The following is a 26,762-nucleotide window of genomic DNA, read 5'->3' as shown; positions in this document are numbered from 1 at the left end:
AGAGGCAACTAATGATTATTTTTTAAATTTTTTGATTGATCTTGTAAATAGTGGGGAAACTCACAATTCACAATTAATACTTATCCAGAGCCCATAGTGACACCTTGGAATGTCTTGTTTTGTTATTAGTTATCTTAGTTATCTTATCTTAGTTAATTATCAGAATAATTACATGGAGAACACAGCTAGTCCTCACAGTAGAGAAATGTTAAATTCTACCACTGGACTCTTTATTCTGGACTGGAAATGTTCTAACTCATAGACTTTACACTACGTATGTCTAAAATCTCCACATGCCAGGCCATAATCACTTGCTTGTTAAAGCTTACTGTTTGGTGGTGGTGAACTTTTTTTATAACCTAACAGGCCAAATTCTGGGCATCTGTACTTTCTTTGGTATTGTCAATGAATCTTTGGCTGCCATCTAATGGACGGAATGAGCAACTAACCACTTCTCAGCTCAGAGCAGTTGGACAATCAAACAGGACACAAAATTCAATCACAAATTTATTTACTGCATGCATTCATAGTATTACAGCATAATTTTGACAAAAGGCATTGAAAATGTAATGATAAAATGAGCTAAAAAGTAAAAAGTAGTGATATTAAAGTATGCAACAAGTTGCAATGTTATGGCATTTTCTCTTAACAAACAGTGCTAAAATTAGAAATGTATTTGTGTGTGTTTTCATGCTTATCAATCGTTTCTGGGCTCCAATAGCTAAAAGTTAATATATTATTGACAATACAACAACCAAAAAATATCAACTATAAAAACAATTTGATAAAACACATTGGATAAAAAGGAGCAGTGGTAGTAACAAAATGAAGCTATACAGTTACATGTAATGCAGTTCTACCAGAGTATTTGAAACCAGTCTGGTGCACTGGATAGAGCAGTGAGCAGTTCATATATACAGTGCAAAAAGTGCTACAGTGGTTTCATTATGCTAGCTGGTGCTTTATAAATAAGCTAAAATACAACACTATACCCACTTAAGTAATAATAATTATACTAAAAACATTACACAGTGTCTTCATATTATGATAAATTCCATAAACTTTTGTCAGATGGCTGTTTTTCCTATATTCCTTATAATATTGATTTTACATTTGAGATACACTATTGTGTTTTTTTGTTCTGAATACAGACACATATGGAATATGTATTTAAAAACTAATTTTGACAAAAGCAACAAAAGCATGGTGGTGTAAGTATGTGAGGAATGCTTTTAAAACAAGAAATAATAACAGAAAGGAAAACATTATACAATTCAGTTATATCAAAAGAGTTATCACTGCATACTCTTAATTGTATAGGCACAGGAAAAGTATTCAAAAACATCCAGAGAAATATATGAAAATGTCCAGTGTATAATATCCAATTTTATCTCTGCAGTGTGCGTATATAAATGCAATTACATTGTGTTTACCTGTGAGCTGAGATGTATCATTTTAGAGAAATGATTGGGCGTGCACCTGAAATGATATATGCCATCTATTGCCTTACCAGCATTCTGTCCAGTTAGCAAAATACAGTGTAAGCCATTCCAGTGTTTCTTGAAATATTGTCAGTGTTGGACTTGTTGCATGTCCATTATCAGATGCTAAGAGCTGTCAGTGTTTCTACACTTTGATTTCCAGTGATTTGTTTACTCATCCAGTCTTATCACGTTATCCAGTGAATCTGCTGATATGGACACCTTCATTTAAGGAGTGGTCATGAGGATTTTCTTTTTTAGTTTGATGCATTTGCATGAACATTTTATAAAACAATTTGATATTTCATTCAATGTCACAATCGAGATAGAAATACTGCACAGTATTTTCCTCTCTGTACAGTGTTGAGTCAGATGCTGCATGAGGAGACAGCAGACAGTCTGGCAGACTGCAGCAGTCTCAAACACAAAGCTCCACTGTAGAGACCCAGGATTTGCCAGTGTACACTACTGAGGTATATTTTCGATGTGAGTTGCAACCATTCACTGAGGCCTTCAGCAGAAGCCAATGATCTTCGCTCCAGTGTATAAAACTATTGAAAAGTGTTTTTGTTTTCAGTTGACACTGGTTTCAGTGTACATATAGACTCATAGTATTACAAAATGAAACAAAAAATGTGTGCGGTGTCATCTACAGTATCTTAGCCTGGACTTGATTTAGAAACATGAATTCTGCTAAAAAAGTAATTATGGCTTATATTAAGTATGGAAGACATAGTGATCAGTAATAAAGTGAGCTATAAACTCATGGGCGTTACTTTCACAATAGCAGTTAACAGTGACACAACACAGTCGTCAATTACAACGATCTAAAACATTTTCAGTGACAGAAATAAAAAAAGAAACTTAAACAGTGTTTGAAACTCCAGTGATCACAGCAAAAAGAGATGTCTTAATGCATATACATATGGAGGGGATTACAGTGGGGACAGTGGTATATAGTTTGTTCTGTATTAAATCTCTTTAAAAACAATGTACAAGAATGAGACAAAACCCTTTCCCATCACAACAGCGTATAAATGGAACCACAAAGGAGAAATGTGGCGTATTTAAAGGCACCTGGGACACATCGTCTTCCTCCTCACACACAGCTGCTTTGAATGAGAAAATGGTAGTCAGAGTATGATGAGGTTTCTCCTTCAGTGGCACAACTCACTTCACTCTGTCAATGAAACACATGTGGAGATGACAATCATTAACCAGTTCGATCCAATGTCTTTTTTCTCAAACTAAGCACTACAATATATGAATCCCAGGACACAGAGAAACCATGTATATCCACATTCTGCATATTCTGCCAGGTTTACTCACGGACTGGGAGACACGGAAGTGATAGGTGATGTCCTGGAAAGACAGCACAGGCACTGACCACAGGTGACGAGTCCCCTTAGAGAAAAGTAGAAAGCATAAAATTATTAATTTATAGTAAGTCACCCTTGGGGAAATATGTTTTAATTATATGAGGAATCATGTTTAAATATATTATAAAATACCTTTGTTGATGTACTCTGACCCCCATAGAGCTCTGCCTCTGTGTGGTTGGGGCATAAACGTCCCTTGGTGGCTCCACATTGTTGTACCCACACGCTGTTTGTGGACCTGCAATGAATTGGTAATGCTTTATTTTATTGGTCTTTTATTTCCTAATAAATGTTTAATGATCTCTTGAACGTTAACTGGAAATAAATGCAAAATGCAAACTTCAGAGTTTATTGTTTTAAACCCAGTTAATGATTTATGGTGGGATTTCCTTGAAAGAACTGCTTCAACCCAAGTAAAATGATCAAATTATGCCTGAAGACTTTATTCTTCATATACAGCATGTTGAAATGTATGCTCCCCTTTGCACAAATTGCACAGATTTGCATGTTGGCGGATCTACTGTGCATGACTCTAGGCTAAGACAGCTTGGCAATTAATTGGAATTAATTTAATTTAAAATGTACCAATTGAATACTGTCTCTACGTTACTTATAATGATGCCAAATTCTTTCGGGGAAACGTCCCAGGAAATTATTTGGAATTCAATTTACACTGGTGAAATAAAGTGTCAGCGTTGCATGTGTGCAGTTACGTAGATGGTGTGAGGTTTGTATACTCACGTCATGTACAAAGTGATTTGTGAGAGGGAGGAATTTCTTTTTCCATGGAGCGATACTGTGTAGCTAAAGTCAACATAGAGAAAAGTACTATCAGCATACAGAGGCCAGAAGTCAAACTTGACTGTAAAAAAAAATTGTATTCAAAACATACAGACAAGTGAGAAATTAAAGGAAAAAAGTGAATAAACAAATAGAGAAGCACAACAAATTCAGATACTTCCATACACGGCGTGACGTGTCACTGACTAGTTTGATGAGTATGAAAATGTCACCAGATCTTAACACAACTGAACACCTGTGAGAGATTTAAGACAGCTCTCTCCACCATTGTCTTTTGGAAGAATGGTGTTACAACCTAGGCACGCACAAGTTGCTCTGGATGCTTGAGTTTACTTAGACACTTTGTCTTGTTTTTTTTACATCAGTCGGTATATCTTTACCTGCAGCTCTTGGGTGTTGCACAACTTTGTGCTGTGATCTCTTGGTTCGTCTCCACAATATGAAGACTAGTCAGGGAGGGAACTGACCTTCCTCCTGCAAAAGTGAGGGAAGCTGCATTATGAGCGACCGTACCCATAACATTCCTTTGTACAGTATGTAGACGAGCTTTGTTTGCTGCTGTCAAACAAATGGTTTTACTGTGTTTGCGTACCGCATATTATGTGTGTGAAGAAAGTGCCATGTCTGGGATGTGTCTGTGGAGTTACCATTTGTGTGTAAGCTGCGTTGTCTTCGTGGCAATGGTTGACCCCCGGGCAGACGGTTGGTAGCTCCCACTCCGTCCAGGTCTGTAGGTGCCGGCTTTTTGGACTTGGCAAAGTACAAGGGTGCTGAGGTGTGACTCAGTCGGTTTCTGCTGTGGCCATCCTTGTCCATCAGTCTGGACTTGGCCTTCTTAATAATAGTGCCCAGTGTGGGAACCAGGCTGCCTACATCTACAGAGGGAAGATAATTAAGCTGCACTGAAGGCAAATAAATAATACAGGAAAACACATCTCATATTTGCTGACTTACCTGTTGTGGATTGGTTGTTACTCTGTGTCAAAACTGTAGTTGATTGGTTGTTTATGGCTGTGGTTGGACAGCAAGCTAGAGGATTTGTGAGACAATGAGAGAAATGGATCAGATCTAAGTAGAAAATATGTATAATATATATTATCTTATATATTCTGAATGAGCTTGTTAAAGGGGCTGTTTGTAAGTTGTCTATGCCACCGAATGTGGTTTGGTAGCAGGTTTGGCACTTCTTCTAGACTGGTGAGTAAACAGCTGTTAATGCTAACGCTGGCTATGTAGCGAAAGCAAAACTTATAAATAGCTCCTTTCAATGTTATTTCCAAAACCACCAAAAGGAGAGGTTTGATCCTACAGGCCACTTAGTTGAGATCTCCACTCACCAGCTGCAGGGGTGGTGGACAGTGGAGTATATGGACTCTTGCGTGAAGATCCCAGTGCAGCTCTGGACCTGCACAAATCAGATGAAGCAGTACAGCAGGTGGAGACCATGCTTTAGTTAAAATAATGATGCACTTAAAAGCTAATGAATATTAGGGTGTTTAGATAAGTGACTCATGATCTTGACCTCCTTTCAGAGAGGACAAAAGAAACACCCAACTAAGCAACCAAAGATAAGGCTGAAAGTAGATCAGAAGTGGCAGGAAAGACAGATTTTGAAAGCGTACCATGGGCAGACAGGTGGACAGAAAGTTACAGTGGCAGTGAAGATGGGCATCCAAGAGATGTAGAGAACACAGGAAGGAACAAAGCTACAGAAAGCAGGGACAGACATCATTATTCTAGGAGATATCAAAGAGGAGAATTGGAAAATTGATTAAAGCATAAGTGTCTGATTTCCTCAAAAGCACATACGCGTCTTTCTCTGTGACGTCTCCTCTATGGTGAAGAGTCAGCACATAAAGGACAGACATGGAAATGACGCTGTAGGGAGACAAATAAAGATCCAGTAGGTTATTGTGTCATTACTGTGTACAGATGTACCAGTTTTTTTTTCCCCGCATCACTATCTATTCAAACACATTCTTTTTCAGACCTGAAGGCCATGACAACGACCAGTGCCAAGATGGTCCCCTGCATGAATCTCTGACTGATGCAGCCTTGATCTGGAGGCGAGTTCTGCAATTAAAAAAAAGCTTTACATCCTGCTGTTCACTGACTTATTAAACTTTTTTATATACACCATGTATCCCCACAGACCTTGCTCCCAGGTCTGACTGTCTTCTTCTTGAGTGGGCCGCTTCCCGTCCTGCTAAAATAGCTCCCTGATTGGCTACATAGACGAGAATAACAAAAGAAATACATTACTTCTTTTCTACTCATACAAGATGCTTTCTGTCAACATGTAACGCCCACTTTGAAGCTTAAATCTGTTAGCGATTAGTCATTGCTCTCACCTGACAGTGCCTCCACTCACAGTGCTCTTCATGCTGTCAAGACGACGCAGCTTGGCCAGTTTGCGACTCCAGCGCTCCAATTCATCTATACGAGTCTCCAGGTTGTCTGTCAGCTTACACAGCTCCTTCACCGCGCCCACGTTCTCCATGAAGATGCGTTCCTTTGAAATTAGAGGGGGAGAGCTGTTAGTGTGTGTAATGTCTGACTGTGTATGTGTGTATGTGTGCGCGTGTATGCGTTCATCACCTTGTTGACGACTAACAGGTTGGGAATAGTTTCTCCATTGGCGCACACCACATCACCCCCCTCCTTCACTGCCTCAGGCAAGATTTGCTGGACCTCCTGAGCGATCACTCCTGCAGCAGGAAACAAGTGTTGATGGGAAAAAGAGCAGCAAAAGCATGGCAGCATGCACGGGCACAGGACACACGTGCATAATTATGCAGCAAGAGACAGATCACATATTAAGACATTAAGATGATATACAGTGTACAAAGAAATGAGATGATGGAGCTAAACATTTAAATTTGAGCAAAGGTTATTCATGAGGTTGTTACCAGTCTCTGCAGTGTTCTCTATGCCCACGGTGGCAGCAAACTCAGGCTTATACTGATAATGGACCAGCCTCATCTGAGAAATCCGTTTCAAATTGTCTGTGGTGTCCACCTACACACAGGCAGAATGACAGTGACACCCATGCAGATGGTATGAAAACACATGTTCATGTTGCAGATGAAAACGCTTAGATCAAGTACAATGAAAAGACAAAACTCAAAGTGAAACTGCACAGTCAGGGAACTGTGCTGGGCACAGGCCTCTGTATGACATGATGCATGATGACAAGCACGAGGCACGCAATGACGAACTGACAGTTTGAAAACACACGCATGCACACACACACACAAACACACACCCATATACATACACACTGAGTGTCATCCTGACCTCCTGGACATTTTCTTTGGCCCTGATGTCAGACGGGTGCACCAAGGAGCCCATGACCTTCAGGTTGCCATGGACGACAAGGGCCTCGTCAGGCCGGTCGGTGTTGATGCCGACTCTCCCGTGGTGGTAGACTGAGTCTGGTAGTTGGCCGCGCTGCCACAGCACCTCGTTGTCACTTTCAAACTGGCCTGGGTTGGATGCCTGTAACAGAGAGACAAAGAGGAAGGTGCACAGAGAAACTGTGGTTCAGATATTTCAAAAAAATTTGCCAAAAAAAACATTTGCAGTATTTTATAAAGAATAGTTTGACATTTTGTAAATAGGCTTATTTGTTTTGTTGGCCAGATAAGATTGATATTTTTGTTGTGAGTTTCAGAGGTGCTGGTAGGCGTATTTTGTTTTTTTTTTTCTGTTTCCCCCTGTCTGTAGTCTTTATGCTATGCTAAGCTAACTGGCTGCATTTTACAGTCACATATTGACTGCACGGATACAGTGTGAGGAAAGAAAGCAAATAAGCTTATTTCCCTAAATGTAAAACTGTTCCTTTAACACAAGCTTAAAATGTAAAAGATTGACTTCAGCCTACATTATAACTTATAGCTTAGCCAGTGTTTAAATTCAGTGTTTATTAGCACATTTAGCCAAGAACAAGAAAGTGAGTGTGTAGCTTTCAAACAGCTCTTCTGACACTTATAAGGCTCATACAGTTAACTATACATTGTCATTCCATGCTTTACACATCTGCAGTATGTACGATACCATCGCTGTCCAGTGAAAACCATGCATCTCCAAATTTGGAGAATTTTACATCTCTAGATAAACTGCAAATCTACCTTTATGTGTTAAGAAAATCTTCCTAATCCTTAAGCTAAATAAATTATTAAAAACCACTGAATCATCTGTTTTTAAGATACATGGTGTTTACAGGACAGCGACAATACATCTTGTTTCATAGTTTGAACTCTAACTAAACTGTGAATTTTGGATTGTGTAAGTGTGCTGGGGATCACTGCCACGCAGATAAAAGGAACGAAAAGACAGAAAATGGAGGGGATGTTGAGATCTACAGTGATTTTAAAGTGCCAAAAGCTGTGTACAGTAGACCAAGAGAAAGGTGTCACATTCACAAGGGATATGATTGTTGTAGGAGGCAGACAGACATGGCCAGACGTTACCCTGACGATGATCCTCTCAGACACGTGAGCAGCCACAGTGTAGCTCTGACTGTGGGACTGAGCATGCAGCGCCACCACCAGCATGAAATACCTGCCATGACAAAAAATCGTCAGGAGACACTGTGATTATTAGAGCTTTCATCGGACCACAGTGAATCGCATGTTGACGATGATGATGTGATGCCATGTGTGTCACCTCTGGTCAGGGTTTGGTTTGCCCTTCTTCCTCATGTTATTCGCCGTTGTCTCGCTGAAGTGGAGCCGCCCCACTGTGACCTTTGTGACCTGCTCTGGGGGCAAGGTGACACTGCAACAAAATCACAGAGACATTATGCAAAAAACTGTTTCCTCTTCAATTAAAGGAGAGGCTCACAATATTCCAAGTCTGTCTTAAAACAATAATCAGGTGCCCACACGAAAATAGAAACAGTTTTTACTTGCTGCTGTTATTGTTCCTGTCCCTGTTCATACTGGCCATTATAAGATCCAGTAAGTGATGGGAGACAAAATCCATAATCCTCATTCAGTCTCATCAGCCCTCATCAGTCAGTGGATATCTTTCAAAGTTACAGTCTTTGGTGTGAAATTCCCCCAACAGTAACTTTGTAAAGTAGCTTTGGAAGATAATAACTTCATTTATCCATCTAAAGCCTCATATTAGCGTCAGAAGCATTTCTGAAGACATTACTGCATGAAATGAGGACAGTGGATTTTGTCCTTCATTACTTAAAAAGAAGTAAGAGCATCTTTTAATGGCTGGTATAAAAGAAAGAATGATTACAGCAAGTTTCAGTCTTCATAAGGGAAGTTGAATATTGTTTTTTTTTTATGTTTTAAGTGTTCAGACTCACAGCACTGGCTTGAAGGGTCTCTTGCTGCGGTCGGACTGTGACTGCTCCACACTGATGGACTGGTTCATGGCCTCCACCTAGCAATGAAGAGAGAAATAAAATATGTACAAAATACACTGCTGAGCTAACAATTATCCGTCACATCGATGTCATGTTCATTTTGCCTTCACTCACCTTCACTCCGTTGAGTTTGAGATAGAAACAATCGATGGGCTGCAGGCCTTCACTTGTCTTGATGTACTTGGGGTCTCCCAGCATGCCTATGTATACTGTGACCTGGAAATGGTTCTTCTTCTGGCAAACAAAGGCATCATCAGCCAAGGAGAAGTTGAAGCCCTTGTCCGCATCGACACGGTAGGTTGGCATCGGACTAAAGACGGGGAAAGGGATCATGCTGTGAGTAATGTGAATGGGAAATACATGTGAACTCGCATTTGTTGTAAGTCAAATGTAAAGTGGAGTTTTTTTTTTCACTAGGGGGAGACTCTTTACTCTGTTACAGGGGCTTCTGCATGTTCTTAGGTCTGAAGAGAAGACTGTATGGAACATATGTAATCTATGTAGTAGTCTATGTAGTCTGTTATCTGATAAAGAAATAGACATTTTAGGTAATGTGAACATTGTAAAACCTTCAATTCTATTATTCTTTGGAAATTCTAACTTTAAATCAGTAACATTATAGTTATATAAACTTTGCATCATTGTTTGGGACCCCGGGGCCTCAGTTTTGGTGACGGTACTTTATCACTCAGAGGACTAAGATATTCTGAAAGACTTAAATCTAACCTAAAATAAATGAAAACCCTCTGTTTCCTTTATGTAGGTGTGGTGTGCTCGAACTTGTGATGGGCAACCAGGTGGTTGTGATAACACATCTGCAAGATCTTGTGAGTTCATTGTAACCTTCCTCCCTATCTATACTTCTTTCTATTTTGGCATTGCAACAGCACAAGTAGGTGCACACTAATTTATCCCTTTACCCCCTCCTCACAAAACCCTGTGCTCGTTCACTCCCCCGCACAGCTCACTCCTGAGGAATTCGTAGAACTCTGCAACCCTGCTATTCCTTTGGCGCTCCCCCTGTATGCTTTGCTGAATTATCCATTTAGCCAATTATAACTGCTTTCATTTTTGACTCTCTTTTGGCTCTTTTTGTTCCAAAATAAAGACCTCAAGATGTACAGGTATGCCAAAATAAATTCCACCCACAGCTCTTTGCAGTTTGCGTCATAAAGTGGTGTCCACTTGTTCTGCTGGTGAGGTTGCCACTTAATGCACTGATAGTTTGGGTCCAAGTACGTGTTGTCTGCATCCTGCATTAAACCTGCGACAAACAGTTTAAAATATCAGGAGTTAAAACGAGACCAAACACTGTTAAGACTGTCCACAACTGCTCTGCAAAAGTCTTTATCTGTGTGAGAGTTAAAGGGTAGAGGGTAAAAGCAGGTGAGGATCAGGTAGAGGAGATGAGGAAGAGAAGAAAGATGCCTGCCTACCTGGTTCTTGTTTGATGATACCTGTGAGGATTTGGGAATTGAGGGTGCTGTTGGGAGAGTCAGAGTGCTTCCTCTTCTTGGCCTGGTGAACAGGGATGCCGCTGCGTGAGGAAACGGAAACACGGTCAAAACTTCCCACCATTCCTTCCGTTCCATCAAAACTGGAAAGCGCCACCCTCCCTCCCTCTCTCCCTTCTTCCCTCCCTCCTGCATAACTTCATGACTCACTCTTGCCCCTGAGGATGCTGCAGCAGCTGATGAAGCATCTGCGTCTGCTGCATGTCTCCACTTCCGCTCGTGGCTGGACCAATAGGATACTGTGTTATCATGGGCTCAGGCTTCAGGTACATGTCCCGATGCATGCTGGGATAGTGCCCGTGTGGTGGGAGGGGTGGCGTTGGAGTCATGTGACACATGTTCTCTGGTGTCATGGTCCTGATCATGTGAGGATCTAAAGGACACAACAGGGATGTGGCATAATGGTTACACGACCGTGCACACTGTTTGCACGAAAAATGCAGCTCAGCATTTCTCTCTGTTTCACATTTCATTTCTCCAGTTTACTCTACTTTCCTCCAACCGCGGCAGAAGGTACTTTCCACTGTTTCAAACTGGAGGGATGCCAATCAGATAACACTATTCCACACCTTTTTACTAATGGGCAAGACCAACACAGGTGTGTGAGCAGCAAGAAGTACATCATGACTTTGAGTGCTGTTGTTGTTCAACTGGGTCAGTCTTTGTGGAAACACTTGAAATGAGACTGATTTTAAATGATAAAATTCATTTTCTAGACAGCGCATCTAAACTGTAGATTAATAAAATGGCAGACACAAGCTGTCTTTAGTGACTTGATGTATTGATTTGTTTGCACATGAACTCGATTTTCTCCTCACCTGTTCAAAAACAATGAAGAGATGAGTAACAGATATTGACTAAAGCAGGGAGGTTGCTGTGACACACATACACCTTGAATACTTACAGTCACTCCCTCTGACTGTGCTCACAGTGCAGTCTACACATTAAAGTACCATTTTGTTTCTTACATGATCTGTCACTCACATTTTCACATGGAGAGGAAAAAGTGTCTGTTACTTACCATTCACCTGCTGTGGAGAGTACGGCTCTGAGCTGGAGTCCGGGGGGGACTCAGGTAGTGTCCTAAAAACCACAGAAAACAGTAGATGTTACATTCAAAAGAACAATAATGTCACACTCTCAAATTGATAGAAATTGGTCAATTAGTACCATGCTTCAAGTTGGCAAGGCCTCCCTGGAATATTCTTCCTATTTTCTAAGCTGCCATCATATTTCAGGGAGAAACTCTCCTTTGGGACCAGAGTCAGTGGAGACGTTCTTTACACAAGCTTGTGTGCGTCAGGATTTTTTTGCAGGATGTAATCTGACTCTCTCTCTCTGTCTCTTATCAGTCTCCCTCCCCCTCTTGACCAGCTAATGTTTTATTTGTACAAATGAAGCTTAATCAACTATTGATTGCATAATGGTCCTGTAGTAGGGTGTGTGTCTGGTTTCGTTGTGTGCTTAAAAAAACCAAAAACCCACTGCGTCATATGCTGCAACTTCTGCCTAATTTCATGTTTAATGTGTGAGTTTCGAAGAACATCTTGAGCATTTCTTCAACATTCCTAAGTATCAACTCATGTTATATATTTTCTCCTTCTTGTGCCCCGATCCGTCTACCTCTGTGGTACTGTGCTCACCCTGGAGCGTAATGGCCCCTGTGCTCTGGCTTGATGTGAGCCTGCTGCTGCTGCTGCTGCTGCTGCTGTCCCAGGCAGGGGTAGCTGTGTCGGAGGCCCAGGGACGGACCTGGAGGGTAGGCGTTCTGACAGTTAGGGGGCCCAGGCGGAGGGGCTCCTTGGCGTAGGGGAATAGGGGGGCTCACACCACACACCAACCCCCCAGAGGAGGACACTCCTGCCTGGGGAGATGAGTAATTTGGTCCGGGGGTACTGTGGACCTCTGAGAAACAGCTGGGAGAAAGAAGAAGAAGAAGAAAAAGAGGGATTAGCCTTATCAGAAAAAACAAATTCCTTTGTAACGACATGATCTGATTCAGTTGGTGCATGTTGTTTTGACGTTGCTGGGTTGGTGTGGAGTCCCCACTGACATGTCAGTGCTATCGTCCTCCTTGCTGATGTACTCTTCCAGGATACTGGTGTCGATGTTGGCTGGCTCCAGAGAACTGGTAATATCATGACCTGTGGTGAAGGGAGGGTCGGGAACACAGAGGGGGAGACGGAGAGCATCTGGGAATTAGCAACGAGAATCTTTCAGAAACTCCACACACTGCCACAACAGCTCTAGTTTCAACACAAGCTTTTGATGTTACAATTCCCTCTAAGATTGGTCTAATTACATATTACATACTCAGCTTGTTTATTATCTGTGGCTTTTCCTGCATATTCCAAAGAACTTGATTACGTTGTATTAATGCATTTGTATGTTGGAAAATGTAAGTAAGTCAGTTCTGACTGGCTCAAAGAGAATTTAAAGATTAAGGTTACAGTAGTGACCGATGGTCTAATTATGTTAGTAGTCGACATTACAGATCACGTACTGATGATTCAGTGCTGGTTACACATATAGACCGGAATCCCTCCAGTTGATGGAGATTATTTTGTACCTCAGCTGCTTTTTCCCCGTTAGAAAAAAAAACTTAAAACAGTTAATATAGAGTAACTATATCATAATTACTAGATGTGTTGTCTCTGTTTTCTTCGTTCACTGCAGTTCATGTCTACATTAAAGTTGGGATGAATCTAAAAGGGCTGCTGCTTCTCATTGTGTTTGGGATGATTTGAAATATTTTCTATACGATAATAGAAGTATGGTAATTTTATAATTTCCTAATCCTCCCGTTACTTCACCTCAGGGTCATTTTCACCCTTTGATAACCAAAGCCTCATAAATCCCAAACACATGACCCCACTTAATCTTTACACAACCAACATGTGGAACAAGCACTTTCTTCTGCATATATTTAGAAAAGAGTAAATTTTCTTCCATTTCTTCTGTTTTTCTATTGTCCACAGAACATTTAACACAAGTGTTACATGAGAGACAGAGATTAATTTTCTTTAAAGCTCTAGTCACTAGTCGCCCCAAACTGCAGATGCTGGAAACAGAGTGAGTGTGGGAGAGGAGAGAGGGGGAGCAGGAAGGAGGGCGTGAAGCAGAGGGTAAGAACCTGATATAAAGTGGGTGGGCAGGCAAACCCCAGTCTCACACACACACACACGCGCATGCACGCGCACGCGCGCACACACACGCACACACACACACACACACACACACACACACACACACACACACACTCTTTCTCTGATAGATTAAGCAGCTACTCAGTTGGGAATGTGAGGAATTTTTGTGTTAGCATTAGAAGAAATTCTCTTTTTCCCTCCTTTTGTCTTCCACTAATGCTTCACTTATCAGAAACCCAAAAGAAATGTCATCTATTCGCATTATTGTCACAGTTCCTCTCCTGATCCTTCTTGTGAATAATTTGCTTTGAAGCCCAGAGTTGACTGTGTACAGCAGCATACACGTCAGCAACAACCATCAATCAATAAACCCACAAAACCAACCACTTGTCTCTGACCAATCTGATTTACAACTACCCAGATTGTAATGTTTAATAAAACCTCACGTTACCACATTATTTGAGAAAACTAGCATGTTTACACTGACTGACTTTCTTCGCTGGACAGAAACAGATGGTTAATGTCTTTTGATATGTGCCAATGCGAGGGGAGAAAAGCAGGATGGTTCCCCTTAAATAAGATCCAGATGTGCACCCCACCCAAAAAGGCAGTAAATTTAAGCTGGCAGGCCTGATAACGAAAAAATACAGAGATGGAAGGGGAGGGGAGGGTAGACGGAGGCTGAGGAGAGCTAAGGCAAGAAAGACAAGAATACAAGTTTGATGTCCAAGGATGGAGTGATAGAGAAAAGAACCTGTAAGGAAGACGTCAGAGAAACTACTGTGTGAATTAGGGCTGGAGTGAAGAACGGCTGAGTGTCCAGGAGAAGTCCCAGAGTGAGCACAGTCGAGTTCAAGTCAAGACTGGCAAAAGTTCAAGACCTAGATTGAAAATCAAGTCCCCCAAGACCCAGTTGTGTTTACTTTTTTAAAGATATTTTTAGAGTCAGCTACAGCCTCTACCTGTTCACTCAGGACTATCCGTGTCATAAATTGTGTAGATTGGAGATGTAAAGTAAGACATAGCTATACTTGGAAACAAATTCTGGTAAACAGCTCCAAATATAGATGTGCCTGCTAACAGGCTGAGCCCTTGAAGGAAGAGTCGTGATTTGTGATTTTGGGCTATTTAAATACTTGATTTAAGCACACTACTGGAAATAGTAGACATTCAAAAGCCTTTATGTAGCCGCCACTCATCTTTCCACTTGTGTCATTTGGACATTAAACTAAATATAACATTACATTACCAAACTCTAACTAACATAACTACTTGTGAAAAGAAGCTCTGTTAGATCACTGAGGTAACAATGAAAGCTAACAGAAAGTCAACAGGCACACACAGTTCACGGAGCAGATACAGCGAATGTCAAACTAAATCATGGAAATTGAGAATTTTTCTGGTAAAACAAAATCACCAAGAACAAAACTACATAAAGGTTTAAATGGATCTGGTCAAGCCCTGAGTCGAGAGTATGGCAACCACAGTGCTAGTGTCCTGTAAGTTTGCAGCTGATGAACATCTTTAATGAGATCAGACATTTTCGTTGCCTTTTCTTCTGGAACTTTTCACCACCTTTGTAACAATCCACAAACAAGAGCGCTGCCATGTCACATTTAGAAAGGAGGTTTATAGTTAAGGCTGTCATTAAATGCTATTCTTGTGCGGATAAAGAAGAAAAGAAAGATAAATTAAGTAACTGTAACCACTAAATCACTGAATCAGTTAAGTTTAACTTGCTGTGAACTGGATGTGTAAATTTCCCTGTCCTCTATGTTTTTCTCTGTCCAGCTGTGTTCAACAAGAAACAGTGAAATGATTGTCAGTCCAACTTCGATACAGACTGGCCTTTTGAGAGATTAGGGGCTGAGAGGGGAGCGTGTGCGTGTACGTGTGTGTAAGCATTTGCGTGCATGTGTGTGCGTGTGCTTGTTTGTGTGTGTATGAATGTGTGTGTGTTATTCCACCATTTCAATGCCCGAGTTGTCAGCGCAGTAATAATCTAAAATGAACACAAACAGAGGGCCGAGTGTGTGAGTGCCCATTAAACATGGTTTGACTTATATCATTCAGTCAAACACACAGCTTTTCCTTTTCTTTGCATGTTTTTCAAAATAATAGTCTATAATGTAATTGTCTTTTTTTAGAGTTTTCATCAAATATCATCAAGGCCACTGACAGCCAAGAAAACTACACTGAATGAACATAAAAGATGAACTTGAACAAAACATTTTTTAGCACTTAATCTCAACTTTTCACCGATTTTTGCTACCAAATGAGATCTGTACAGCACTCACATGTGTGTGTTAATAATTAAACACTTTCAGAGTATCTTACTAAGAGGGAACAAAGTCCATCTGATTATCAAACAGTTAGGGCAGAACGAACTTGGCTGCACACCCACAACACATATACACACACTGTCAGACAGTCACCACAGTAGGATATTTAACATCAAATTACATACTGTACAAATAAAACCTTGCAACAAAAAAATAAAGCTAGTCTTTGTAGAATCCTTCAACATATTATATAACAGCTCTACATTAAATGAACAGGAGGCTTCAGCCTATGTCCTGTACCTTGATGCACTTTTAGCCTCATTTTATCTGTTTTCCCAGTAGCACTTTGGAAGAGACTCAAAAAATCAACTAAAAGTAACTTAATGGTTCCTACTAATGTCAATATAACCAATGTACAAAGGCAAACAATGTCACAGCTGGTCTAGAAATTGCTCGACTGTCTAGAAACACAAGAATTGTGTCTACAGTGAACATCTTTAACACAGACAAACAAATAGACACAGATTGTGAAAGGAAACGTGTCAAGTCTACGAGAGGAAAGTGTAAGAGAGGTTTGACATAGCCTGAGAATTATAGACCTTCTCCATTTGTTTACAAGACAGGGTTACTGGTACAAGAGCAAAGAGCATTGCTAAGACACCATGGACTAATAAATCACATCTAAAGAGAAGCAGAGCGGACAGAGCGGCAGAGTACCTGCGCGTAGCCAAAGCATGTTGATGTCCTTGAGATGAAAGCACCTGAAACAGAAGATGAGAAGAACAATTCCTCTCTATTTTTCACATGTTTCCCTACTCAGGCTGAAAGTAACTTTCTTTTGCAGACCTGAGAGTCGCAGATCAGGGTATCAAGTGTGTGTGTGTGTGTGTGTGTGAGTGTGTGTGTGTGAGTGTGTGTGTGTGTGTGTGTGTGTGTGTGTGTGTGTGTGTGTGTCTGCGCGTGCATGCCTGTGTGCAAAAAGCATATTGTGTTTGTGTGCGAGTGTGTGTGAGAAAGGCTTGCGGAGTGTTATAATGAGGATTATTCCCCCAGTCATGAGAAAGGGCTGTACCAGGCTACCACACACAGCCCTTGTCGCACACAAGCACTGGTCACACCGGTGGACCTGGCTCAGGAGATTACAGGAGTGACAAGGCTGGGACCGGGACACGGAGAGAGGCTGGAAAAAAAACGCAACACTGCAAATGCGAGGTTGAGTTGGAGGGCCTATGCTAGACAGAGTTATAGAGCTTAAAAATAAGAAGATGTAGAGCAACATGTAGAAGATGAAGATGAAGATTTGACTTATTAGACTGATAATGCTCAGAATTCAGGCTTGAGAACAGAGTAGACTTATGTAAAGCAGATGAGTAGAAACTCTATTTTTCCATTTAAACTACTGAATTTCAGACAGAGCGTTTGCAGTTATTATGCCTGTGCTTGGGATTTATAAAGATATTTGTGGATAGCGACCGATGACATTCAGGCGGCAAGCAAAAACATCTCATAACACCCTTAATCTGCACATCACTTTCTTTTTTCCATAACAGCCTCTCTTCCAGTTACTGCACAAATGTGAACACACAAAGTGATCAATCCTACAGGGTCTGGTTCTACCATAAACAACATTCACTGGCTGAAGATTTCTCAGTTGGCACTCAGCACTAATGGGAGTAATGCACGACCATGAAAAACTTAAAACCCACCCGTAAGCACTGTAAGCCTGGCTGCTCAAAAACAATACATTCCTCTGACTGCAATTCACGAACCGTTTTGATTTGTTAAACCCCGTAAATCAGAGGAAGCGTACATGACTCACAACTGCTGTGGAATACAATGCGCCTTGACAGGAATTTTTATTTAGTATCACAGGTGAGGTTTAGCTTTCAAAGGCAAATATTGAGTAAAAACATGATTAATCTGCCTTCAGGTTAGTAGGTGAATGTGCTCCAAGTTTTATTTCTGACAGATAGTTTATTAACAGCATGTTCCACCTACACATGTTCATTACAAATTGAAGGGTTTTTAGCAGCACTGGCAGCTCTTAGTTTGCGCCACAAAATATCTGAACAATCGTTTAATGGATTGCCATGAAATTTTGCACAGACATTCGTGGCTCGCAGAGGATGAATCTTATTTACTTTGATGATCCTGTGACTTTTCCTCTAGTGCCACCATGAGGTCAAACTTTTTCTTTATCCCATGAAATTCCTCGATGTCTGCCTACAGGATTGGCACAAATTTGTGTTCAAATACTCAGACAATGAATTCAAATAACTTGTTGATCCCCTCACATTTCCTCTTCCTCTTCCTCTTTTCAGTGTAGTTAACCGACATTCACATTTTTAGCTGCACTTTGTTTTACGCTAAATTTGCTCATGGCAGCATGCTAACGTGCTAAACTAAGATGGTGGACAGGGTATAAACTGTACCTGTGAAACATCACTATTTTAGCATTGTCAGTGTGAGCATGTTATTTATTTATATGTTCATTTATTTATCTATGTATCCATTTAGTTAGTTAGTTAGTTAGTTAGTTAATTTCTGACTACAGCTGAAAGAATTAATTGATCAGTCATTGTTGATGTTTTCTTTGTCTTATGTTGGTCAAACCAAGACTCACTTGGACTTTAGGACATTGTGATGGTCATTTTTCTTTAACTGCCACATTTAATTGAGAAGATAATCAGCAGTTTAACTGATAATGAAAATAACTGTTAGTTTGAGCTGTGATTCGGATGTTAGCATTAAGCTAATCAAAGTGTCAGAGATCAACCTTACAGAACCACTGACTGAATGACTATAGACCCTTAGTCTTGTTATATTTATACACAGTCTAATGTCTGTTGGATCCATATTTATTTCAGTGTTATTTGCTTATTTTTTCTTAGTAATTTTCTAAATATTGCTGACATGCTAAGGGTGTAACAAAAGGATGGTTGATTACTTGGAATAACACAATATAGCAGCAGTAAACATGTGTGTTACGTTTGTGAGTGAGTGTGAGACAACTGTTTGTTGTCTAAGTGAGTCAGAGAGGAGAAGGTCAAGTTTTGAGGGGGTTGGTGGTTTAGCTGCGTTTCTCTCAACAGGCCAGTGAGTCTGCACTATCTCACCTCCTCACCCTGTCTGCTCACTGTCACTCTAATGGAGTCAGAGAGAGCGAGAGCCTGGAGAAGGCCAAATAGCCGAGGAGAAACACCAGTCCCACCTCATTGTGTTTTAACAGCCACCGAGGCTATGCCAGGAATGTACACTGTGCATTAGTGTGAATGTATACATATTTCACTAATCCTATTAAAACACAGTTTACCACTGCCAAAATCCATTATTGTGCAGTATCTCTCTCTCTCTCTCTCTCTCTCTCTCTCTCTCTGTCTGTGTGAGTGAGTGTGTGTGTGTTTCTTTTAGATTAAGGACAAGATAAACATGGACACTTTGACTAATTGTGTAATATTTAAAATTTGTCAGTAAATGGTTTTACTTTTTGCCACCAATTTAAATTCACAGTTTATTACCTGGACCCCTGAATCCACGATCTGAGAAATATATAACTAAGAGTTTTATAACATAAGGTTTACTTAGGAGAAAAAAAAAAAGTTAAATGGGAAAATAAGCATCTGAGGCGGCACCTACTGTATAATTCTCATAGACAAGTTGACATTTTAGTCCAAGCAAGAGTAGCTGAAATAAAGCCAGTGTAAGAACATCTCTCCAACTCCCAAAGCAAGAATGTAAACACACTAAATTCCTGTCAGAATGGCAAGGAACCTCTGACAGGCATGGGTGGCTGTGTATATTTAAGTCAACACTCTGTGTATACAATAATAAAGCGTAAAGTCTCTCTGCAGATAACTCATTATACATAAACCACAGTATATGTTTTCATGTGCACTTGACTTCTACTGGAACACTTGACATTAAGTTCTTTAATTAGTAAGATGTGAGTTCTGCGGCAAACTGTAAATCACAGAGCACAGTGAGAACTCCTTAATAAATGTGACAAAATGTGATTGTCTTGTTTGTGATATATGTATATATATATATATATATATATATATATATATATATGTTCATTGCAGGAGTATGATGGACAGAATAAGGTTCACAGAGTTGTGTGTATATCGTCAGATTCAGATTCTGAACTCAATTCAGTCCAGACCATCAAGTCTGCAAGACGTGGAACTGAGATGTACAAAAAAAGCTAAAAAAAAAAAAAAAAGGTGAGTAAATTATAATAGGATATAATAGAAAAATAACCCTGACAAACTCTTGATTTATATGTGGAAAAAACTAAACGAAAATCTCAATGATTTAAAGCCATGATATAAAATACTATATTTTTATTGAGCTGCTTTCTGGGGGGATAAACATAAATCACTGCTTTTCTGAACTGAGTTTGATTCTATTTCTGATCGTTTGCCTGATGATGATCAACACAACATCACTCACATTGCTCATGTGCGTCTGTTACACACACACACACACACACACACACACACACACACACACACACACACACACACACACACACACACACACACACACACACACACATTGTGCCACAGTTCCCTTGCAAAACACACCATTTATCTTGACTTAAATTCCTACACCCTTGCAACCCTCAACCCCACCCTCCTCCACCTCGTTTTTTTTCTTAGGATTCCCCGTTTAACTTGATCTGTTACCCATCACCAGCACTTTTGCTCCCTGCACCCGGTAACCCTCCTGCTTTGTTGCATTTTTAGTTTTTTTTTTCAGTTTTTTTTTAAAGATGAACAGCCAAGAGAAAAACTTTAAGTGGAGAACAGAGTGCACGTTAATGTTTGGGCAACTTTCACATAAAAGATCACTACAAATGTTATTTGATCATAATGATGTTAACCACCTGTCATGTGTAGGCTACATGCAGCAGTTTAAACCAAGCTTAAAGACACTGAGGCTTCACTGCAGCTACGTGCAAAACACCAGGCAAAACACTTCAACACCTTTCATGTTTCTCTCATTAAAACAAATTAGTCATTTTCAATCTATCAATTAAGTCAAAGTGGTTGTGAGAGTAACAAAAAATACACATAGGACTATTTGTCAAATCTGCTTAAGATTTTCTGAACAATGAGATAATACTGACCCGTATTAATACACACGCACAGGCGCACAAACACACTCACGCATACATATATATAAGCTATCTATCTATATATATATATATATATATATATATATATATATATGATTAGAAATTCTTACCTTCAAAAAATCTCTGTAACGCTTCTGTTTCATCTACCACGTCCATCCTAGCGGGTCCCACATAAAAAATCCATGAAAGTCTCCCCTTGTCCGAACGAAATCAATTCGGATCGGGGAAACTTTCACATATACATCACGGAATCCAGATTATAATCGTCGTGAGTTTTCTTTATTTTACATAAATCCACCGCTCACGAAGAACTAGTCCTTTCTCCTGCTCAGCAACTTGGCGCTGGATTCACGTCCCTTATGGCCAAACGCCTCCAGTGACGCTACGGTTCAGGCTTTAACTTTAAAACTAAAGTCACAAGTGTGTTTTTTTTGTTTTGTTTTGTTTTTTTTAAATTAAGGTGCCAACAAAAATCCATAGAAGAACAACATCAACACATTTCCCTTCAGGCGCACGTTCACTTCAGCGCCCACAAGCTTCATAATAAACTTTGGTTTCCTCTCTCAAAAAGAATCATCAGCCTGTGCGAAAATGATTTTAAAAAATCGAAGGAAAATATGGAATATATGTATAAAAAAAGTGTGGGTTAAAGTTGTTTAAACTTGACCCCCGAGGCTCTTGAGTTGCCTCTCTTCCTCCTGCGCCTCTCCCTCTCAGACAGGATGTGAGCAGCTGAGAGTCGGAGGAGAGGAGCTGAGGCAGGTGAGGGATGTGCGCCAGGCTGCTGCGAAGATCCCCGCACACAACACACGCTTCAAGTTTCTGTAGGGACGCACTGAGCCGCCGCGTTCGATTGGTTTACACTGACCTTACACAGCTTAATGTATTATGTGCTTTTTCCGCGTGGGAAGAGTTGCAACGATTAATCTATTCATAATTTCAGTTCATTTCAGAGAGCAAAAAATTACTTTTAGTCAATTTCCCCAGTTTCCAGCTTCGTTTTCATTCACAATAGTTAATAAAATATGTTTGGGTTTTTCATTGTCAGTCAGCTAAATCGAGTAGGATCTGAAGACATCACTTTGGGCTCTGGAAGATTTTGAGGGTTTTTCACTTTTATAGACAAAAGGATCAATCAAGAAGATAACTGGTAGATATTTCTTAATTATCCTTTGGTTGCAGTCATTCTCCTATGGGCCTACAGTTTGGTCAATACATTTTTATCAGGATAAATGTATTAGCCTATCATGCTCTGAAACAAAGCAGCTGAAATATGAGATTTGGGCTCAAATACACTTTGTCTTTCCATCCAGGGAGGAGGGATCCTGCCTCTGCTGCTCTCCCTGAGGTTTCTCCCCTTTCTTCTTTTTTAGTGAAGTTTTATGTACAGTACACTGATTTTATTTTCTGATCCTGAGAGAGAGTCTGAGGAAATTGGGTGCTGAACTGATTGAGGAAAATGTTGATAATGAAATTGACTTGACTTGTAATTCATGAAAACACTTGCCCTTAACTAAAACAGAATACAGTAGAGCTATAGAGTGAGGCTGCATTGTTAACACTTCAATTCATCAGTGCATGATGCACGATCCTTAAGATAAAAACATCCTCTCTGCCTGATCTACTAAAACTATTTGTGAAACCTTGAACTAAAGCAAAAGTTGTGATTTAAAAAACGTATGTGGGGCCCTTTCGAATTCCTCCAGCTTAAACAACCACAGGAGTGTTTTGTGTCAAGGCTTCCCAAGGGGAGGATTTGAGGGAATGATCCATTTCTCTCAACCTTATCAGCTGCATCCCACCCCCCCTTATAACAATGCCACTGTGTGCAGCCCCCACAGCCTGGACGCCCACCCCCCGCTTCCACCCCTCTCACCCACATGTGAGATGCTGTTGTGTTGTCTTGTTCCCCCACAGCTGGAGCATCTCTCTCTGCACCCCTCCACCCCTCAGCTTTTCCTCCATTCAACCCAAACAACGCCTCCGTTCTTTCAGCCACACTATGCAGATTGTTTCAGAGGACAAGCAAGAAAGAGAAACAGATAGAGGCTGCAGGGGACAATGAAACAGCTGGCTATGTTAAAGCAGTTCATTTTGGTATTCTGTATTTCTTATCTCATATAGCTCTGTAACTGCATGTGCATGAGTGTGTGTGCATGAGTGTGTAACGTACTTGTACTATAGTCTTACGCGTTGTGTGAATATAAACCCTGTTCTCAAAGTCACACTACGGGGACTCACTTCCTATTTGGGACAGAAATCTCCACAAGGTGAATTGTTGAATGTTAGCATTAAGATCAGGTTCAGGTTCGTAAAGTCCAGGGAATAAATGTCAGTCAAGCGACGTCCTCCTGAGAAAATAATAAAGGCTCAAGTCATCATTTGAAAAATACGAAGTGCTAATACATGTGTCAAATTGTGTCCTGGTACAGTATATCAGAAATGTATCTCTTAGCAGACACATCGTGTGATCGGACTAATGTCATGTCATTGCCACTTACCATGAGGCAGTCCATTAGACATTGTTCAAAGCTGCACTAATTTATTTTTTGGCCTGAACAAGCTGAAAAAAAAAATCAACACACTATCACTTTACAAAGTTGTTATGACCAACATTTTACCAAACAGTTTATTCTGTTTACATCTCCAGCAGATATGTAGCAAACAATATAATTTCATTCACATGCTGAAAGAAATATTTATTCTCCATTTGTCTCTGCTTTGGTCTTTTTTTTTTTTTTTTGCTGAAAACAGTCGCCTACTATTGCTGCTGCTGGAAACAAGGTGAATTAGAGTGAATTGGAGTGTATTAGAGTGTATTAGAGTGTATTAGAGTGGGGTTTCCAGCCCAAAAGGAGCCGAGGCAGGCTGCAGAGTCTGGTGTTAATACTCCATGGGTTCATAGTAATCTCTCACATTACGCATTTGATCCTTACTATAAAAGAAACATTGATTTATTCTGTTGATTTGTAAGCCATGTTTTAACAGTGAGATTTAACTAAGGCTATGTAAATTATAACTTAGTAAATCTACCTCTGTTGAAAGGTCTGTCATCGTGAGAACTCAGGTATCCTTTTTTATTTCATTTAATTCGATTGAGCAAACCTGAGACGCAAACCTCAAAGTACAGCCTCGTCAGAAGAACAAAAAAAGAAAAGAAAAGAAGAAAGATGTACTTTGTGTCTCTGGTGGTGAACTCTTCACCCAGCTCTCATCTGTTACTGTTAATGTTACTTTCCCAGCCTCTTCCTCTTCCCTTCCACTATCTCATGATCAGTCTCGGCTCCATCATCAGAAAGAGTGAGTGCTGGACATGTTACACTCTCCCAGGTGCTTTGATGTAGTGCACCTATAGGGGGTGTCGTCCCCCGCTGACGCTCTGCTCTGTGATGTCAGTTCCTCCATCTCCTCTCCAGTGAGAGAACAGTCACCTGCTGAAGCATGATTGCGTTTAAAGCAAGCTTTCATCACATGCTGCCTCTTCAGCGTAGATCTCTGCGCTTCTGATACAACATCTTCAAAATAAAAAAGAGATGTACAAAGCACCATGCCAGTGTCTGCATATGAGTTATATACTCTTAACATGCTAATAATGCATGTCATATGCACGTGATGTAAGTTGATTCCATAAATGTAATTATAAGTACACAAATACACGAGATACAGCATGTGAATATACTTCCACCGCTTCATTGAGGTGTAGGGGAAAAATGAAATACATATTTTCTATTTTATTTTCATTAATTTCAAACATATAAAAGCAAAACAGCAAGAGAGCAGGATCAATGTAGATGTGTGCAGTGGGGTCCAGAAGTCTGAGACCACTGGCTCATTCGCAGGAATGGGAAGGTGTATTTATATAGCGATAAAATTATCAAAATAAAGAGGAAGAGTAAAGACAAATAACATTGCAGATAATAAACCATAATGGAAAAAAAACATGAATACTCAGTTATGGAAGGCTTGCCTGCTGCATAGAAGAACAAATAAATACCGTAAATGAATTTCTATACACATAAAAACATAAATTAGGCTCAGTGACAGACAGATAAATAATAAAGGGGGAGTTTCTGCTATATACAGTGCTTCCTCTTGCCTCAAACTTAAATAACAAACATGCAGCAGTTTATAACGCAGATTAGCAGCTGAAGGACTTTTTGTACTTTGCTTCTTAAGTGGAGTGGCATACATAATTCAGACATCCCAGCAGCTTTCAAACGTGTCCTGACTGATTCTTAATCGCAGCATAGACGCAGAAAACACAAGCAGATTTTTCACAGTAACAAAACCTATTTTGATAAAGTCTCTGAAAGTTGTTTTTTTAAAACCACGAGTTGTCTACAGATTCAACTATAATGTAAAACAAAGTCTTTGGCCCTGTGAGTCTGGCTCATGTCTGCAGGTAAGAAGGGCAACCTGACAGAGAGCCAGAGCTTCAGTACGTTCTGATTTACCTCATTGTGATGAAGACAAATAATCTGCTTTCAATCGACTTCCTGCTGGAGCACAATAATGACCATCTGCGTGCATGGGCCAGCTCAGCTTGTTGGTTCCACTTTCAGTTGTTGTTATTGCAGCTATGAAAGCGCACCAGTCATTATAGATGAAGAAGCTTTTGTTGATTATGTATTCACAATCATATTTGACACGGCTGCATGTCAACATAAATAGGATGGTTAATTACATAACTATCAGGTGACGAGACTGGCCTACATTTTAGGCTCCATTTATCTTGATTGACAAGATACGTCAAGGTAATTAGCATCTCATGTACTGTACATGTTTTGAAAGACCTGACTGCTCTGAGCTTTCTTTTCATTGCTGCCTTTGTTCATGAATGAAGTAAGACCCGGTTCCCTTTAGGACTTGTCTGAATTATTGATATGGGTAACAATCATTCAAGTGACACTGTATACCTTGTACAATGTCGTCACATCACGTCACAATTTTCCTCCCACGATAAATCCAATCTCTTATTCTGAAAAGCTGGATACTGTATATTCAGATGGTTGGAATGAATGTATAAATCAATCTGGATGCAGATTTATGAAAAACTGTCAGATCTTAACAATCAAGCTGTATGCAAGATTGATTATTGTTCAACTTAACATTGTTTCACAAATGCATCTTGTGTTTGTTAAGGAACAGTTTAATGTAATAAAAGATGCTTATGTGTTCTTCCTTTGTCTCTTTCAGGATCTACTCATGAAGAAAACCTTCTCTTCATCGTCATCTTGTATGTCACAGCTGAAATCCCAACATCACACTGTTTCACACAGAAACTGAAAAGTAACATGTAACATTTTATGCCTGTTTATTTGGCCAGGTTTTTTTTTACCTTTGTTTGACACAGTTTGTATGATACTAATGAGACAGTTGTGCTAAGTATTTCTCTGGGAACTCACTGTGATAAAGAGGGAAAATGTAAATAAATTTGTTCGATATTTCCTGACTTTCTTCCGTTTATTTTCCTCTAAATGTGTTAACGACAAAATCTGTATTTGTGTTACTATTGATTATTTGTACCATATATATTAAGTTTTGTGTTTGTTCAGTTTTTCTCCAGTAGGGGGCAGAATTGTTTTGATAAAATAGTGGCAACTGTAGGTGTAGCGCTCAAAGACATTTGTTTTCCA

General features: G+C 40.1%; 1 protein-coding gene across 5 annotated transcripts; it reads right to left on the bottom strand.

The window, feature by feature from the left end:
• Positions 1 to 494: 494 nt before the first annotated feature.
• Positions 495 to 21,932, bottom strand: myrf (myelin regulatory factor). 5 transcript variants are annotated; one of them, XM_056387948.1, is made up of 27 exons: positions 21,237 to 21,932; positions 12,612 to 12,702; positions 12,202 to 12,474; positions 11,580 to 11,641; positions 10,709 to 10,931; positions 10,502 to 10,581; positions 10,194 to 10,308; positions 9,159 to 9,354; positions 8,985 to 9,061; positions 8,330 to 8,440; positions 8,119 to 8,224; positions 6,959 to 7,159; positions 6,571 to 6,679; positions 6,260 to 6,369; positions 6,013 to 6,173; positions 5,816 to 5,888; positions 5,652 to 5,734; positions 5,471 to 5,539; positions 5,284 to 5,367; positions 4,999 to 5,066; positions 4,616 to 4,690; positions 4,309 to 4,536; positions 4,042 to 4,135; positions 3,602 to 3,664; positions 2,993 to 3,098; positions 2,811 to 2,885; positions 495 to 2,661 (listed from the first exon to the last, which is right to left on the bottom strand). In XM_056387948.1, the coding sequence occupies exons 1-27, from the start codon at positions 21,280 to 21,282 to the stop codon at positions 2,581 to 2,583; spliced, it is 3,060 nt and encodes a 1,019-aa protein (XP_056243923.1). In that variant the 5' UTR covers positions 21,283 to 21,932; the 3' UTR covers positions 495 to 2,580. The 5 variants fall into 5 exon arrangements, with proteins under 5 accessions (XP_056243923.1, XP_056243921.1, XP_056243922.1 ...); XM_056387946.1 differs by having other exon boundaries at positions 10,481 to 10,581; positions 21,237 to 21,931; XM_056387947.1 differs by having other exon boundaries at positions 8,134 to 8,224; positions 10,481 to 10,581; positions 21,237 to 21,931.
• Positions 21,933 to 26,762: the final 4,830 nt, after the last annotated feature.

The sequence above is a fragment of the Seriola aureovittata genome, chromosome 10 (genome assembly GCF_021018895.1).
Source record: "Seriola aureovittata isolate HTS-2021-v1 ecotype China chromosome 10, ASM2101889v1, whole genome shotgun sequence".
In the NCBI taxonomy this organism is placed as follows: domain Eukaryota; kingdom Metazoa; phylum Chordata; class Actinopteri; order Carangiformes; family Carangidae; genus Seriola; species Seriola aureovittata.
The sequence above is the reverse complement of the archived record's forward strand: the minus strand, read 5'-3'. Positions and strand labels throughout refer to the sequence as shown.

Excerpts from the sequence above, each read along its gene's own strand:
- myrf (XM_056387946.1), bottom strand. The coding sequence starts at position 21,282 with ATGGACGTGGTAGATGAAACAGAAGCGTTACAGAGATTTTTTGAAG. Across the intron at positions 12,475-12,611 it reads GAGGACGATAGCACTGACAT|CTGTTTCTCAGAGGTCCACA; the intron begins GTCAGTGGGGAC and ends TCTTTCTCCCAG. Across the intron at positions 3,665-4,041 it reads GCAACACCCAAGAGCTGCAG|CTACACAGTATCGCTCCATG; the intron begins GTAAAGATATAC and ends TGTTGACTTTAG.